Below are 17,825 nucleotides of genomic sequence, written 5' to 3' on the forward strand. Positions count from 1 at the left end.
TCTCAACTGTATAACCGGTGTTTGCTGATTTACCTCTAAAGTCACGTTCTCAATTATTTCATCTTCAACACCACATTGTTCTTCTTTGATAGCCGGTATATATTTAGCTGAAAATTCTCTCAAATTTGTATCAGTCTCTTCCAACTTTGAATCACCATCTGATGTCTTTCCAACACAATCTTTGTAGAGAACATGTTCATTAAAGATAACATTTCTGCTATGAATGATCTTCTGATTTTGATTATTCCAGAAACGATAACTAAACCCGATATCACCATAACCAATTAAAACATATTTATTAGACTTTGGATTAAGCTTGCTCCTATCACATTCATTAATATGAACATATGATAAACAATCAAACATTTTCAAATAAGAAATGTTTATCTTTTTATTGTTCCAGACTTCTTCAGGAATTCTGAATTCAAGAGGAACAGAGGGTCCCCTATTTATCAAATAGGCAGCAGTATTGATAGCTTATGCCCAGAAGGTTTTAGGCAGTCCTGCATGTAATCTCATGCTCCTAGCACGTTCGTTCAATGTATGATTCATCCGTTCAGCTACTCCATTCTCTTGAGGCGTTTAGGGAACAGTTTTCACCATACTGGTCTCATTCACAGCACAATACTCTTTGAAATCTGAATTGATATATTCACTTTCGTTGTCGGATCTCAATCACTTAACTTTCTGATTTGTTTCATTTTCAACCCAAGTCTTCCATTTCTTGAAAATAGCAAATATTTCAGACTTGTGCTTCATAAAATATACCCATACATTTCTTGTCGAATCATGTATAAACGTCACGTAGTATTGTGATCCGTCAATAGAAAAAAACAGGTGCAGGTCCCCACACATCAGTGTATGCCAACTCTAGCCTTTCTTTTTGAGCCCCTTCCCAATTTTTAAAAAACTCACCCGTTTCTATTTTCCAAGAATGCAGTTTTCACATAACTGATGTTCAACAGACTTCAATTCTGGAATATGTCCATTCTTCAAAAAAATTTTCATCCATTTTCACTTATATGGCCCAACCTGCAATGCCACAACTCACTTTTCTTCGAGTCATCAACTACAGCAGCAACTGTTTCTCTACAAGTTGAAGTCGTGTATAATGTTTCAATTTTGTGACATAGAGCAACAACTATTGCTCTTTTAGTCACCTTCCACGCACCATTTTACAACTGAAATTGTGACCTTCTTCATCAAGTTGTGTAACAGAAATCAGATTGCGCATTAAACCTGGAATGTGTCTCACCTTATTAATATTCCAAACAGAACCATTTGCCATCTTTAATTTGATGTCCCCCATGCCAACAATATCCAGTGGCTCACCATCTGCAAGATAAACTTTCCCACAGTTTTCAGTCACATAATTCTCCATTAATTCTTTGAGGGTAGTGGTGTGGAAAGATGCTCCCGAGTCCAAAACCCATGAATCTATCGGGCTATTAACAAACAGAAGTAACACATCAATTACAGTTTTTGTAACAACGTTGGCTGAATCATTTTTATCATCACCGTTTTTCTTCGGTACTTTGCAGTTCCTCTTCAAATGACCATGTTTACCACAATTCTCGCACTCAAATGTCCGCCTAGATTTGGACTTACTCCTCCTACTTCTCGATATAGATCTGTTCTTACCTCGGTTAAAATTTCTATCATTACCTCTGCCCCTATTTTCCACTTTCAAAACAGAATCTTTGAATGTTTCACCAGAATCAATTTTACGAATCTCTTCAGTAAGAATACGATATCTAACTTCAACAAATTTCAATTTAACATTTCCAACTGAATTACTAATTGTTGCCCTCATAGGTTCCCAACTATTTTGTAGTGATGCCAACAAAATTAGGGCACTAACTTCGTCCCAAAAATCAATCTCAACAAATAGCATTTGATTCACAATTGTATTAAATTCATTTTTAAGTAAAATAGTTTTTTCATTAAGTGTACCTTGTTGTTAGCAAATGGTTTCTCATACATATCAGAAAGAGCTTTCATCAGACCCATGGTGGTCTTCTCCTTTCCTACATTGTGAGCAACCGTCTTGGCTAGCGTCAATCGAACAACTCCCAAAACCTGTCTATCAAGGATTTTCCATTCATCTTCATCCATCTTTTCAGGTTTCTCACTCAAAGAAACATTAAGCTTTTTTTCATAGAGATAATCTTCAATCTGCATTCTCTAGAAGGCATAATCTGTCTCATCGAATCTTCCAATCTCATGTCCTAAACTGCTCTCACTTGCCATCGTTTTCAATGCTCAGATCTAGCTTAGCTGCTCTGATACTAGTTGTTAGAATTTGTATCTCCCAAATCCGACTAGTTTGAAACAATCTGTAAAAACGCAAGAAAAAAGAATACAAGAAAATACAGATTTATAGTGGTTCACTTAAATTGAGCTACGTCCACTTCAGCCACAGATTTATAGTGGTTCACTCAAATTGAGCTACGTTCACTTCAGCCACCATCAGATTTCACTATGAAGAAAAAAGAATACAAAGTTTTTGCCTCACACATTATCTCTCTAAAATCATGTCTAACCAATGTAAACCCTTAATAATCACATATTTATAGGGTAAATATTTAGGTAATAAATTTAAATAACTCTTGGTTAGGCCCAAGTCAAAACCAAATATAAACCTAATAAACTATAATTGACAATTGTAAAGTTTATTAGAAGTGTAGGCTCCATAATTCAACAAGAAGTTGTATATTAGAAAATATTATTATGGAAAATATAATCTTGTAACCAATTTTAATAAAAAAAATTTATCAAAATTGATTATGATTTACTTGGATTAATGGACTCACAAGTCATATGTCACATGTTAACCAATGAAAAATACTATTTAATTTTACCGGCATTTATATAAGCAGCGCTAAAACCTTTATCGACGCTTATATAGCGACGCGGGATTAATCGTCGGCAAAAGCCATTTTAGGGTCGACAAGAGTGAAATTTGTTGGAGTTGATGGTCTTTGTTTGTTATCTAATTAGGGATGTCTACATCATTATAAATTTAATACCTATTAATCAATTTTTAAGTTATGTCTACATCATTATAAATTTAATACCTATTAATCAATTTTTAAGTTCTCTATAGTTTTGACAATCTTCTTATAACTTATCGTAACTTGTTTTTCAATTTAATTAAATTGTCATTTTTATATACTCGTCATTTTTATATACTCAAACTCGGTTGTCCAATTTAATTAAATTGTCATTTTTATATACTCAAACTCGTGAAACGTTCAAAACTGTTAACATAAAAGTGTTGAAAATCCTAATACAAAATAAGGTTGGATTTGTAATTTTTCCCAATATCCAACTAATCATGTAAGTAAGACTTTTTCACTTAAAATAATATGAGTAATTAATATATTCCACTTATAATCAAATCTAATTATTTAAGCAATTATTGGATATAGATAGAGCCAAAAAAAAAGAACTTTAAGGAAAATAATTTTTTTCCCTAATTCATGAGTATTTAAACATAAATAACATGAATAGAAAAAAACAAAAACACATTACCACATACATATATATGAACCCCAAACGACATTGATAAATCACTTCACTTCTTCAAAGCTCGAGTCTATCTTTAACAAATCATGTACCTAAGACTTTTTTTATCGAGCCGAAGAGTTCAGTTTCCCTTGTTTGACCATTACATAAACATAAAAACGAACACATAAACAAAGACACAACACACAACACACACTTAAACAACAGATAACTTATTTTCTAAAGTTCGTTATTGTACCAATAAACTCCCTTGGTCTTGCTATTCTGGTCCGACTCGACATAAATACACTTTCCCACTTCCCTCCAAAATGCTCTAACAAACGGAGTGCCATCAAACCTATAGTACTCCCCCAATACCGGCCTAAGCGCCTCTGTCGCTTCCTTAGCATGATAATGCGACATCGTGGAGAACAAATGATGGACTACGTGGGTGTCCGTTACATTATGAAACACCTTATTCAATATTCCAAAATCACGGTCAACAGTCGACAGGGCTCCCCTGAGCCAGTCCCACTCGGAAACGTCGTAACGGGGCAGCGTCGGGTGCGTGTGCTGTAGGAACGTGATGGTGACGATAAGCGCGTTGAGGATCAAATACGGCACGCCATAAACACATGCCAACCATACAAAGCCCTTTGCAGCGGCGATCCTATACAAGATGTGATAAGCCAAGCCAATCCCCACGTCGGAAACAAGTATCTGCAGCCTCTCGCGGTTGTTGAAGATCGGGGATTGAGGGTTGTAGTGGGACGCGAAGCGATCGTAAACACGGCCGTTTGCGTTGAACAAGAGGTACGTAGGCCATCCCACTAATAGCGCTCCGACTAGAATGAAAAAACGACCGACAGGGTTGCCTAGGTATTTGGCAAACCATACCGTTTCGTATTTGTATTTGGGCGGAAAGACCTCGTCGCGCTCGATCGAGCCTGTGTTTGAGTGATGACGACGGTGACTATATTTCCATGAGAAGAACGGGATCAATTGGGATGAGTGGAGGAAGAAACCGACAGTATCGTCCACCCATTGGTAATCGCTAAAGGCATGGTGACCGCATTCATGACCAATGACCAATATACCGAGTTGAACACAACCTTGACAAACCCAATACAAAGGCCATGCCACAACACGATAGTATTGAGGTAGGAGGGGTATGTAAGTGGCGACGTAATATAAAAAGGATAAGATGGCGAGATCTTGAAACACGTAGTAGAAAGATCGAACAAGAGAACGTTCAAAGCAATGGAGAGGGACGGCTTTCTTGAGATCACTTAGTGTAAATGGAGGTTTTTCATGAGGAACTCTTGCAATAGATGATTGCAACATCTCCTCAGACTTGGTTCTTGTTCGATACGTCATACCAGGTCCAACTTCTCCCATCTTGTTTATACTACAAACAAACAAACAATAACCCTTTAATGATCTAAATCAAAGCAAATGGAATAAAGAATGACAATTAATTAATGTGCAAAGGTTTCAAACAACATTAAATCCATACCCGATTGTATCTCTGGTTCAAAGAGACTCAGGTGAGGTTTACACAAGGAAGACCTCCTTTCTATATAACACTTCATTTGGACACATGGAAAAGCTTACTCTTCTCCATGCAAAGCTTATAGCCCTGTTACATGGACACATGTCTCTACTATTTTGACAAGTAATCTGCCCACAACATTATCTCAATATAAATAATACATTTCCAGTGAGAATTGAACATGTGATCTTTTCGTGTCTTTTAGGTGGGTTTCTGATTATTGATTTATGATTTTTGAATTCTTCTTAAACCGCTTAGTTTTCAAACAATGGGCTATGCATGTACTGTAATACAAACAATGGGCTATGCATGTACTGTAATACAAACAATGGGCTATGCATGTACTATAATACAAAATAAGCAAGCAAACAAACAAACCTGAGAACGACTTGTTCACATTTGTTTGGACCGATCCAGGAAAGAGAGACAAGTGTTATTTGATTCTTCTTTTTTCAGCTTGGCGCCTTGGCCAAAGGAAGAGGCAGAAGAGTTCGATCATTTTGTTCCCCCACTTAGTTTTCTCCGACAATAATATTAAACCTCAAATTAGCCCCAATCTGTCAATACGTGAAAAAGAAATTAGAGTTTATTATCTATAATAAACTAACACTAACACGATCTTCAACTTAAACAACCTCATATTTGATATCCCACATAATAGAATCTCAGTTAGTTGAATAACTAGTTACTTAATAAAGGATGGCAATTTGAAACGCGAAATTGCCTCGTTAGATGCGGGTTTTCCTCGATTTGACCGGTAGTTGACCGGGGTTGGGGCGAGATGGTATTTGTGCTTCTCCCTGATATCACCCCGAACACTATAACAATAATAAAATCAACAATATATTTATTTATTCATTATATTTTATAATAATTTTAAGTTTATTTCTATGTAATAATATAAATTTTATATACTTTTTTTTTTTTTTAAGAGAATATGGTATACCTGGTGCCCCGCAGGATTCCAAGAAACCGAACGGGGCGGGAATGGTAGTAAAAAAATCTCCGAAGTAAAATGGGGCGGGAATGGTAAATGCATTCCTCGCCCCAAACCATCTCATTGTCATCCCTATACTTAATTAAGAATTGGCTATAATGATAGTATTTCATCAGTTTAGATAAATAGTTACTTTGTTGTTCTACAAAACACTTTCTTTTTGAATAAATGGCATGTTTAGAATTGCAAATCTTGTTTATAGTAGCTTCAACTATGACAATGCATTGTTGACAAACAAACAACAAATATATATATAAACAAATGATAGGATACTTAAAAAGTAAAACAAGATTCAAACCTTGCTGTCCATCTTTGACAAAAATGTGTACAAATCTTCAATTGTGTGCCTGTTAATGAGAATCTCAGCTTCCAACTAATCAAAAGAAAATAATAATAATAATAAACAAGGCAAGTTCAGTGAATGATGTAATGATACTTTTAATTCACACTAAAAACTTAATGAAGTAAATAAATTAATACTATTGTCTATTAGTTACTGATGGAGTAAGTAAATTTTGAAATTTTCAGATCGGATTTGTATTCCTTTAAGTTATTTTTAGTGAGAATTGAACCTAAGACATTTGATATCTTTGACAAGAGTACCCTAGTGTGTTCTTCCAAAGAATTGTAAGTTTTGAACATATACTATTGCATCAAAGGGTCTTCTTCATTCACCAGTTCTAATTTCTAAAAGTAAAACATAGTCACTAAAATTCATTTATTATGGAAACAAGACAGCATTAGAAAGAACTATCCACAAAAAAGTTGGGTATATAGAATCTTACTATGACATTGATCTAGATACTCATACCAAACATAGGCTTGTGGGTGTTTAGCATATTTCAGTAAAGATAGCAGCTGAGGGAATTGAAAGTGCATCTGAAACATTGGGATGGCACTTGATTCGTCGTTCGACTATCCTTTCTTCCGAACTCAACTCTCAATGTATGCCCTACTTTCTGCATCAAAATAGAATGACATAAGAATATAGCTAAAACGTTAACTTACCTCATTCAAGATTTTGATTTCTAATGCAATCAAACTGTTATCATAAGAATTTTGTTTCTTTAATTTCGCTTTCAAGATTATGCAGTTCATGTTGGGCCTTATGGGTCCAGCCCAATTAGGCAATATAAAACCAAATAAACCCTAATTTTGTTTCTCTCTCTACCACAATTTTCAGAGAGAGTTCTGTGAAGAGATCAAGAGAAACAGAGTGAAGAAAATACAGAGGAAGAAGAAGGGAAGAAGATATAGAGGAAGAAGAAGAGAAGGAGAACAGAGTATCACCTTCTTTGTCTTGATTACCCTCAGGTTCATTTCTCTCTTACTTGTAAAGGGAATTTCATGTTTTCTCAAACCTAGATTTGTTTGGGTTTGAATGAAATTAGTTTCTCTGTATGTATACCTCAACTTTAGGTTTAAAGTTGAGAGGAACAATTGTATCGGTTTCTTACTGATTAGTGAAATCTGTTGGTTTTGCCCCGTGGTTTTTTACCCTCCGTGTTGAGAGGGTTTTCCACGTAAATCTGGTGTTCTTTATTACTTTGCTGATCTGCTAGTATGATTTGGTTGACTTGTGAAATTAATCAGATCAATTGATTTCAATAGGAAGTATTATTCAACTTGAAATTCCTAACAAGTGGTATCAGAGCGAAGACATTGGTTGTGACTGTTAGTAATGCAGCTCCGAATGGTGTGCTTACTATGAGTATAGTTACTAGCAGCTTGTTCAATGAGGAGACAAGAAGGAAGTCAACTAATACAAATAGTGCACAGGCCCTAGTCACAGAGAACAGGGGAAGAGCTGAACACCGACAACAATCAAGAGGCCATAGCAAGTCAAGAGGCAGATCAAAATCTAAGGGGAGAGAATGTTATCACTGTGGTAAAGAAGGTCACATGAAGAAAAATTGTAGAGCCTGGAAAAGACTACAGAATGAAGGCAAAAATCAGAAGAAAGATGATGAAAACAGAAATACCACAGCCACAGTAACTGCAGAGGATGTAGTTATTCTTTCTTGTGAAAAGGAACAATATCTACATGTAGAAGATCACCAAGGAGTTGAGTGGATAGTTGATACAGGTGCTTGCTATCATGCTACACCGAATAAAGAGTTTTTCACCACGTACAAGGCTGGAGATCTTGGTACAGTGAAGATGGGTAATACTAGTCACTCAAGCATTGTGGGTATTGGTGACATTTATTTGCAGACAGAACAGGGGCATCGGTTAACACTGAAAGATGTGCGGCATATTCCTGATTTACGTCTAAATTTGATATCAGGTGATGCATTGGACAAAGATGGATTCAAGCATTATCTTGGTGGTGGTGAATGGAAACTCAGCAAAGGATCAATGATTGTAGCAAAAGGGAAGTCGTGGCATTCATTGTACAGAACACATGTGAAGGTACTCAAAGATGATCTGAATGCAGTACAAGCTGAAAGCTCTCTAAATCTGTGGCATCAACGCCTTGGCCACATGAGTGAGAAAGGGCTGCGAATTCTGGTGAGGAAGCTGCACATCCCCTCAACCAAAGATGAGGTTCTGGATCTATGCGACTACTGCCCATTTGGTAAGCAACATCGAGTCTCTTTTAGTCAGACATCAGAAAGAAAACATAATGTGTTAGACTTGATTTATTCTGATGTGTGTGGTCCTTTTGAAGTGGAGTCATTGGGTGGCAATCGATATTTTTTAACATTTATTGATGATGCGTCTAGAAAGGTGTGGGTTTATTTTATGAGAACAAAAGACCAGGTATTCAATTACTTTCAAGAGTTCCATGTCATGGTAGAAAGAGAGACAGACAGTAAGCTGAAATGTCTTCGCTCTGATAACGGGGGAGAGTATACCTCCAAGGAATTTAAAACATATTGTACCAAATATGGTATTCGACATGAGAAGACAGTGCCTGGAACTCCGCAGCACAATGGTGTGGCTGAGAGAATGAATCGCACCATTGTAGAAAAGGTGAGATGCATGCTGAAGATGGCAAAGTTGCCAAAACAGTTTTGGGGAGAAGCAGTTCGCACAGCCTGCTATCTCATAAACAGGTCGCCATCTGTTCCTTTGAAATTCGAGATACCAGAAACAGTATGGTCTAAGAAGAATGTTTCATACTCACATCTAAGGGTGTTTGGATGCAAAGCATATGTGCATATTCCAAAGGAACAAAGATCCAAGTTGGATGATAAAGCAACTCCATGTATTTTCCTTGGATATGGAAATGAAGAATTTGGGTACAGGTTATGGGACTCAGAAAAGAAGAGAATTGTCAGGTGCAGAGATGTTGTGTTCTTTGAAGGTCAGACAGGGATAAGTCCAGAAATAATTGAGAAGTCAGAGAGGGTTGATGAGTCCATAGAACTCATACCAATTCCTTCACATGTACAGTCAACAGTAACGGATGAAGATGAACAAAATGAAGAAGCCACTGAGGAAACCTCTGACATGAATGGTAGTAATGATGATGAGAGTGTTTATGGTGTTCCTGAGCAGGGGGAGCAACATCGTCAAGAGGAGCCAGAAGAGCCCCCATTAAGAAGGTCTGAGAGAGAGCACCAGCCTTCTAAAAGATACCCTTCTTCAGAGTATATCCTGTTGACAGAAGAAGGAGAGCCAGAAAGTTTTCAGGAGGCACAAGCTCATAAAGACAAAGTTAAGTGGCAGGATGCAATGAAAGACGAGATGAAGTCATTGCAAGAAAATGACACATATGAGCTTGTGGAGCTTCCTAAGGGCAGAAAGGCCTTGAGAAATAAATGGGTGTTCAAGCTAAAGAGAGATGAAAATGGAGAACTTATGAAGTACAAAGCCCGACTGGTCGTAAAGGGTTTTGGACAGAAACAGGGCATCGACTTTGGGGAAATTTTCTCACCAGTGGTAAAGATGACTTCCATTCGTGCAGTGTTAGGTCTAGTATCTGGCCTAGATCTTGAACTTGAACAACTTGATGTAAAAACTGCATTCCTTCATGGTAACCTTGAAGAAGAGATCTATATGGTGCAACCAGAGGGATTTGAAGTGAAAGAAAAAGAAAACATGGTTTGCAAATTGAAGAAGAGTCTATATGGTTTGAAACAAGCCCCGAGACAGTGGTACAAGAAATTTGACTCCTTTATGATGAGTCATGGGTACCAGAAAACCAAGGCAGATCCATGTGTTTTCTTCAAAAGATTTCCTAATGGAAAATTTATAATCCTTTTACTTTATGTTGATGATATGTTGATTGCAGGACAGGATGCTCTGTTTATAGCTATGTTGAAGAAAGAGATGTCCAAGATATTTGAAATGAAAGACATGGGTCAAGCACGCCAGATATTGGGCATGAAGATTACTCGTGACAGAAAGGCTAGGAGACTTTGGTTGTCACAAGAGAAGTACATTGAAAGGGTGCTTGAAAGATTCAACATGCAAGGAGCAAAGAAAGTAACTTGTCCACTTCCTAGCCATTTGAAATTGAGCAAGAAGTTGTGTCCATCAACAGAAAAAGAAAAGGATGAAATGTCAAGTGTGCCATACTCCTCAGCTGTAGGGAGTTTGATGTATGCAATGGTTTGCACTAGGCCAGATATAGCTTATGCAGTCGGTGTGGTAAGCAGATTCCTTTCTAATCCAGGAAAACAACATTGGGAAGCAGTGAAATGGATTCTTAGATATCTAAGAGGCACTTCCAATTTGTGTTTGAGTTTTGGAAATGGTGAACATGTGCTAGAAGGTTACACTGATTCTGATATGGCTGGAGATCTGGATCACAGAAAATCCACTTCAGGTTATGTGTTTACTTTTGCAGGGGGAGCCGTGTCATGGCAATCCAAACTGCAGAAATGTGTGGCTTTGTCAACCACAGAAGCAGAATACATTGCAGCCACTGAAGCTGGTAAAGAGCTATTGTGGTTGATTAGATTTCTCTTGGAGCTTGGTATGCAACAAGAAGATGCAGTTGTTTTCTGTGATAGCCAGAGTGCTATAGATTTGAGCAAGAATGCTACATATCATTCCAGAACTAAGCATATTGATGTGAGATTTCATTGGTTAAGAGATGCAATAGAAAGCCAGCAGATGAAGCTGAAGAAAATTCACACTGATAAGAATCCATCAGACATGTTTACGAAGATAGTTCCAAAAGACAAGTTTGAGCTTTGTTGTCGGTTTGTCGGCGTGAATACCAAGTGATGACTTGAAGATCGGTGTGCCTCTCTCCGTGGGCTGGAGGGGGAGATTGTTGGGCCTTATGGGTCCAGCCCAATTAGGCAATATAAAACCAAATAAACCCTAATTTTGTTTCTCTCTCTACCACAATTTTCAGAGAGAGTTCTGTGAAGAGATCAAGAGAAACAGAGTGAAGAAAATACAGAGGAAGAAGAAGGGAAGAAGATATAGAGGAAGAAGAAGAGAAGGAGAACAGAGTATCACCTTCTTTGTCTTGATTACCCTCAGGTTCATTTCTCTCTTACTTGTAAAGGGAATTTCATGTTTTCTCAAACCTAGATTTGTTTGGGTTTGAATGAAATTAGTTTCTCTGTATGTATACCTCAACTTTAGGTTTAAAGTTGAGAGGAACAATTGTATCGGTTTCTTACTGATTAGTGAAATCTGTTGGTTTTGCCCCGTGGTTTTTTACCCTCCGTGTTGAGAGGGTTTTCCACGTAAATCTGGTGTTCTTTATTACTTTGCTGATCTGCTAGTATGATTTGGTTGACTTGTGAAATTAATCAGATCAATTGATTTCAATAGGAAGTATTATTCAACTTGAAATTCCTAACGGTTCATGCTTTTGGGCTTCTTTGGTTCTGGTACTGTAGGCACTTGAGCATCATCCTGCCATTCAGCATAAAGTTTCTTCACTTCCTTGAGTGTTTTATATAAATGTTGCAATTGACAATTTGACATTACAGAAGAGAGAGAAAAGAAGGGGGGAATGGAACAATACTATAAAGATCTACATTTCTTTAAGTAACAGCATTCAGGGATATGATTGTTTCACTATTTTCTTCTGCTTGTATCAGCTAGCTAGGGTTAAGTGCATACATTGACATTGGAAAGACTTTTGAACTTCTTCTGAACCAACAAATCCTATAAACTGTTATTAGAAAGCAAACAGCAGTTTCTCCATGAAATTTAAAAAAAAACAAAATGAGGCTGAATCGAAACTAAGATTATACTAGATTAATCAAATTCAAGAATCCATACATGTTATGATAAGACAGGGACGATCGATGCGTTTAAGAAAATAACTTAAAGATAGAGAAACTAACATGTCCAGTTTCAGAATTGAAATCAGGTCTCTTCTTGTCTGGATCAACGTAGTCCATGCTTTGCAAGAGAACTAACTTCACTTCGCCCTGTTCGAAGAAACGTCAAGCAGAGATTTAGGATTCTATGAACTTTTTATATAAGCCTTACGACTATTTAGCTGCTCGATGACATTTCATTTTGACCTTATTCGAAGAGTCAATTAATATTCGAGTCAAACTCATACTCATACAACACTCATACTCATACAAGTTCGATAATTTAAAGATTTTGTTTTTCGAAAACATGATAATATATATTTTTATTTATTTTATATTAAAATTTAAAATAAATATTTTTTCATAAATATTTAAAAATAATTTTAATTCAAGTTTTTCGAGTCGAGTCGAGTTTGAGCTCAAATTTATAAACTCGTTCGAGCTCGAGCTCAAATTGGTTTGTGTTCAGCTTGACTCGTTTGTCGCCCTAAGTTAGGGCATAAGACCGGTTCTTAGGATTTTTATGTTAATCGTCGTGTATTTTAAAAATAAAAAAAAATAATTTAGGCAACGAAAATATAATAAAAATAAGGGCACAAATCCAACAGGAGAGAAATAAAAAAAATCATTCTAAAAAAAATAATAAATTAAAAAAATTGTTTGGAATTTGGCATTTTCGAGACATTGTCTTGAATATTGCCATTTTTTTAATTTATTATTTTTTTAACATGATTTTTTTTTATTATTTCTATCGTGCACAAATGACAGACACATCAGATTCGTCTCGTTCTCAATTTCGTTGTCCCTATCACAACTCTAAACATAATGATAATCGATTTAAAAATTAAAAAAATAGTTATCAAACGTGAAAAAAGAATGTTGCCCATCAAATTATCAAAAATAGACGATAAATTATCTTATCGACTCTACAAGTTTTCCGTAAAAAAAACTTAAAAATCGATGTAATAATATAATTATGAATTATATTAATTGGATTATTACGGTTTGAGGATTTTCTCGCCCTATATAATAAAAATAAATGATGAATTTAATAAAATTTAAAGATAATAAATTAATTAAATTAAATAAAAACTATTTTTATCCTACAAAATTAATATAATTCATCAAAATAATATTATAGATAAAAGTAAGAGCTCCTCTAATTTAATTAGTTCGATTTTCCATGTCTTTAATTTTTTTTTTATGGTAGATTATGCATACACACTACACATGTTATAACTATTTTTTTCAATAGTTTACATTATCCCACAAGATTCAGTAACATAAATATAAAATGAATGAATTCAATAAATTAATAGAAAAAAATATATATTATAATATTATTTAAAACTAATATTTTGCCCTAATTTTATTACAATCACAATCATTTTCAAAAACTGTCTAAGTAAAAATTAAAAATAATTTTATTTTTATTTGGTTATAATATAAACTGTTAGATGGAATACTGTTAGATAAAAAATTTGATTTTATGATAAATTTTAGTTCCTCAATAAAAGTATTTGATTTATTTTTTGTTTTGAATTTTATTTTATTTTTGGATGAATCACTCTAATTAAGTTATCTTAATAATTTAATTTTATTTATTTATTTAATTAAAAATCAAAACATAATTAAATAAAATATTATAATAAATAAGAAGAAATAAACACCATTGTTTATCATACAAAATTCATTAAAATAATATGGGAGATAAGAGATTAAAATAAGCATTACTGAATGAGGTTAATCATGACCACATAAGAAGTCGGTTGGAAGGATCTTTGTTGGGTTGAATGTTAATTACATGCCACAAAATAGTTTAGTTTTGATTTTATTGTAACTTATGGGTATAGTTATCATAATTTTAAATAAATATTAATTTATAATTTCAATCAAATATAAAAAATAAATACTCCAACAAAAGTGTTAGTTGCAAACGAAGATACTAGTTTTATGCAGAGATCCTCTTTGATCAAAAGTATCGATTTGCCCTTTCACAACGGGGAGATTGATGTGATTATTTTTTTAGTCACATCAAGTTCTCTTGTGAGAGATTGATGTGATTATTTTTTTAGTCACATCAAGTTCTCTTGTGAGAGGGCACATGGATCATTTTAGTCACCTATCTGAATTTGTTATCGCCTTATCTGTTTTATCACTTATTTTTACCCGATTAATGTTTTTAATCTTAATAATTAATAAATTTAAAATATAAAATATATTTGTGTTTATTTTAACAATTATTATTTAATAATATAATGATAAAACTTCTTAATTCTCTATTGGTAAAACAAAGGGGATGTAGCTCAGATGGTAGAGCGCTCGCTTAGCATGCGAGAGGTACGGGGATCGATACCCCGCATCTCCAATCTTTTTTATCGATAATCCTTAATATATATTTGTTACACCATTAATAAAGTTACAATAACAAAAATTACATTTTATTTAAAATGATAAGTATGATTGATACAAGTAAATATTTTTTATACTTGTCATCAATTTGAACACACAAAGCAGCAACAACAATAATACTTTTAATTAGCTACAAATTAGTTAGGCCTTCCACAAATGGTTCTGATTTCCCCATTAGTCCCGGTTAGAGGTCTAATAGCTCCCATCTTGATCATGGACGTACCAAATGCGTTGAAAAAAGCGGTTTGACTTGCAGCAAACTGGTTAACAATCCCAGCCGTGGCTCCCCCTTGAGTCGAGAAAAGATCTTGGTCGGTTTGTAGTAGTCCCTTGTTGGTTTGAAGGTTGGTGAAGTAGCGGTTGTCAAAGGTATTCGGAGTGTCTTGATCCAAATTCTCAATCGCGTTAGCATTGCCACCATTTGGGCACGTTTGTTGAAGTGTCTGGAGGTATGTGGGATCAATGTTAGTGTCGGGGGCACCAGTACCGCTGAAGTTGTATAGACGGTGAACAAATGTTCCACACCTGGCTACCCCAAAAGTGTGAGCACCTGATAACAGAAAAAAATAGTTATAAGGTGTAAAAGTCCAAATGAATTACTTACAAAATTGAATTTATTTTGTTATATATGGTGAAGAAATTTACAACTATAGAACCACATACCCGATAATGCGACGAGGTCAGTGGGATTAAGATTAACATCGTCGAACTTTCGTAATTGCGTGGTAATGTCATCAAAGGGGCTTGGGATAGCTGTTGTTCCGGCTCTATTCGCATTTGTACTGTCCCTTCTTCCTAACTCAGCTGTCCATGTAGTGGGAGACCCTTGTGCCTATATCAAAGTATAATAAACATTAGTATTTGGTGTGATACCAAAATATTCAATATTTGTGATTTGTTATACATTTGTTTGTAAAGTTATTTATAACAAGTTTTAAATATCATAATTTGATATAATCTAATTGTTTTTAAATAATCTCACAACAAACAACTCCCAAGTATGATGCATGATTTTTTCTCTCTTTTTTGTAATATTAATCAATTAAAATATCATTGTATTTATAAATATTATAGAATATATAATAGGTAATAAATTAATTGCTTGAAAATGACATATATCTAATTATTTTTTAATAAAAGAGAAGAGTTTATAATTTATACCAATTCAACTCCAATTTGAGAACCAATGGCAAGAATATCAGCACACGACACGGTACCAGGGCAAACACTCTCGAGAGCCGCCTTAATATCGTCAATAACATTATAACCAGTGATAGATTGGTTTGGAAGTGTAGTTTTTTCGGTCTCTATTCCATTTCCATCATCCAACAACAAAGAACCATCGCAACCCTGCATACACGTGTCAAGTAAACAAAGTAAGATTCAGTCAGATATAAGTAAGGTCATGATATAGTAAATAAAAGAAAACAAAGAATTATATATACATTGACCATGCAGTCGTGGAAATGCATGCGAATGATTTTTGCACCAATACGAACATCGTTCTGAAAAGCGGGCGTGAGGATGCTTGTGACGACCTCGGTTACATTAGGGCACGAGGTGGAGTAGAATGTTGAGCTCAATTGAGCTTCACCTCCTCCAAACAAACTTGCAGCAGCCACAACCACAAAAATTGTTATTACCACTCTAATATTACTCATTGTCATGATGAATATTATTCCAAACAATTAGATAGTATTGGATTAATACTAGCTTTGGCTTTGCTTGGTATGATCAATGATGCATGAAATGAGAATAAAACTTTGGTTTATATAGAAAAAATAATACATTAGGATATGGTTCGACTAGAGAGTCCCATGTGCAGCTCCAAGTGGGGATTACATTAGAAAAATATCTATTGCATACTTTTCTTGATTAATTGACTAATCAAATGATGTAGGTTGAAATATCAATTAAGATTAAAGAAACATTTATTTATTTATTTATTTATATCAATTAAGATTAAAGAAACATTTATTTATTTAAATTGAGTTTAGGGCTTGTTTGATGTGTATTATATTCATCTCATCTGTGTTTTTAATAATCACAACTTTTTCTATCTATCTCATTTATTCTTCTATTAAGGCCTTGTTTGATGTAAAACTCTCCACTTTGAAATTGTTTCTAACTACTTCTAAATGAAATATTTGTTTTAAACTATTCATCGTCTAAATCTATATTTTACTAACTTAGAAATCTCATTTAATCAAATGATAACATTAAAAAAAAACTAATCAATTTTATTTTTATTTGCACCAATAATACTTATTTTAATTTTAAAAGGGAAATCATATTTCCATAAAAAAATATAATAATAATAATTATTATTATTATAATTATTATAAGTTAAGCAAAGGTCTATGGAGCTATATATATATATCACCATCTCTTTGCTAAAAAAATCAATTGTTTGTTTAAGTTTTTATTTCAATTTTATTCATATAATCTATATCAAATGCAATGTGGAGACAAAAGTTTTAATTAATCAAAAAACATTTTAGAAAAATTGTGAGAGACAAAACTATATTTATTATTTAATTTTCTTCCCATTCTTTTATTTCATTTTTGTAAAAAATTAATTATAATATTATTCTAATTTAATACATTATATATTTTATTTTGATCGAACATAAGAAAAAAGAAGTTAGAATTTATCATTTGAATACTAATTTAAAGGCTAATTAACTTTTAAATAAGTGATTATTTCATAATGGAGTGAAAATCGACGCTATAAGTGGCCCTATATATCTAATAACATGGAACTCATATTCTAAAATAAATAAACTATATAATAAAAATCAAATGATTGATCAATGGTCCAAGATAACGGCTATTGATTTTGTAGCAACTTGTTTATTTTAATTAAGCTCCTAGGTCAAATTTTGGGTACTGCTTAATCTCAGTATCTCACTCAAACACATGTGATTTAATTATTTCTTTATTTTGTTATTTTTAAGTTTGATCTTTGTCTAACCAAATATATCCCAAAATCTATAATTTTCATTGCGATAAATTTCGAATATGTTTCAGTTAAAATGTTGCTTTGGAATTAATTTTCTAATTAAAGTAACCCTTACATATTTAGCTTATAATATTTTGTATTGATTCTATTACATTT

At 34.0% G+C, this 17,825-nt stretch overlaps 3 protein-coding genes and 1 non-coding gene across 4 annotated transcripts in view; 1 reads left to right on the top strand and 3 right to left on the bottom strand.

Moving 5' to 3' along the window:
- Positions 1-5,535, bottom strand: part of LOC124920305 (delta(12) acyl-lipid conjugase (11E,13E-forming)-like) — a 39,119-nt gene extending 33,584 nt beyond the window's left edge. Inside the window, exon 1 of the mRNA XM_047460769.1 lies at positions 5,438-5,535. The gene's annotated coding sequence lies outside the window, so the exon portion shown is untranslated. The remainder of the gene's footprint in view (positions 1-5,437) is intronic.
- On the bottom strand, positions 3,533-5,580 carry LOC124920306 (delta(12) acyl-lipid conjugase (11E,13E-forming)-like). Its single transcript, XM_047460772.1, has 3 exons — positions 5,438-5,580; positions 5,024-5,187; positions 3,533-4,915 (listed from the first exon to the last, which is right to left on the bottom strand). Exon 3 carries the CDS (start codon positions 4,903-4,905, stop codon positions 3,748-3,750), a length of 1,158 nt encoding a protein of 385 aa, XP_047316728.1. The 5' UTR covers positions 4,906-4,915; positions 5,024-5,187; positions 5,438-5,580; the 3' UTR covers positions 3,533-3,747.
- Positions 5,581-14,590: 9,010 nt separating this feature from the next.
- On the top strand, positions 14,591-14,663 carry TRNAA-AGC. The gene has a single exon. It is a non-coding gene; the product is annotated as a tRNA-Ala (tRNA).
- A 53-nt stretch (positions 14,664-14,716) lies between these two features.
- Positions 14,717-16,428, bottom strand: LOC124917467 (peroxidase A2-like). The gene is made up of 4 exons (XM_047457895.1): positions 16,153-16,428; positions 15,869-16,057; positions 15,371-15,539; positions 14,717-15,257 (listed from the first exon to the last, which is right to left on the bottom strand). The coding sequence occupies exons 1-4, from the start codon at positions 16,372-16,374 to the stop codon at positions 14,845-14,847; spliced, it is 993 nt and encodes a 330-aa protein (XP_047313851.1). The 5' UTR covers positions 16,375-16,428; the 3' UTR covers positions 14,717-14,844.
- Positions 16,429-17,825: the final 1,397 nt, after the last annotated feature.

This window comes from Impatiens glandulifera, chromosome 1 (genome assembly GCF_907164915.1).
Source record: "Impatiens glandulifera chromosome 1, dImpGla2.1, whole genome shotgun sequence".
NCBI lineage: Eukaryota > Viridiplantae > Streptophyta > Magnoliopsida > Ericales > Balsaminaceae > Impatiens > Impatiens glandulifera.

Bases quoted from the DNA above. Each gene is read 5' to 3' on its own strand.
- LOC124920306 (XM_047460772.1), bottom strand. From the start codon at position 4,905: ATGGGAGAAGTTGGACCTGGTATGACGTATCGAACAAGAACCAAGTCT.
- LOC124917467 (XM_047457895.1), bottom strand. From the start codon at position 16,374: ATGACAATGAGTAATATTAGAGTGGTAATAACAATTTTTGTGGTTGTG. The intron at 15,540-15,868 runs GTATAAATTATA...ACTTTGATATAG, and splicing joins CTCAAATTGGAGTTGAATTG to GCACAAGGGTCTCCCACTAC. The intron at 15,258-15,370 runs GTATGTGGTTCT...TTCTGTTATCAG, and splicing joins TGACCTCGTCGCATTATCGG to GTGCTCACACTTTTGGGGTA.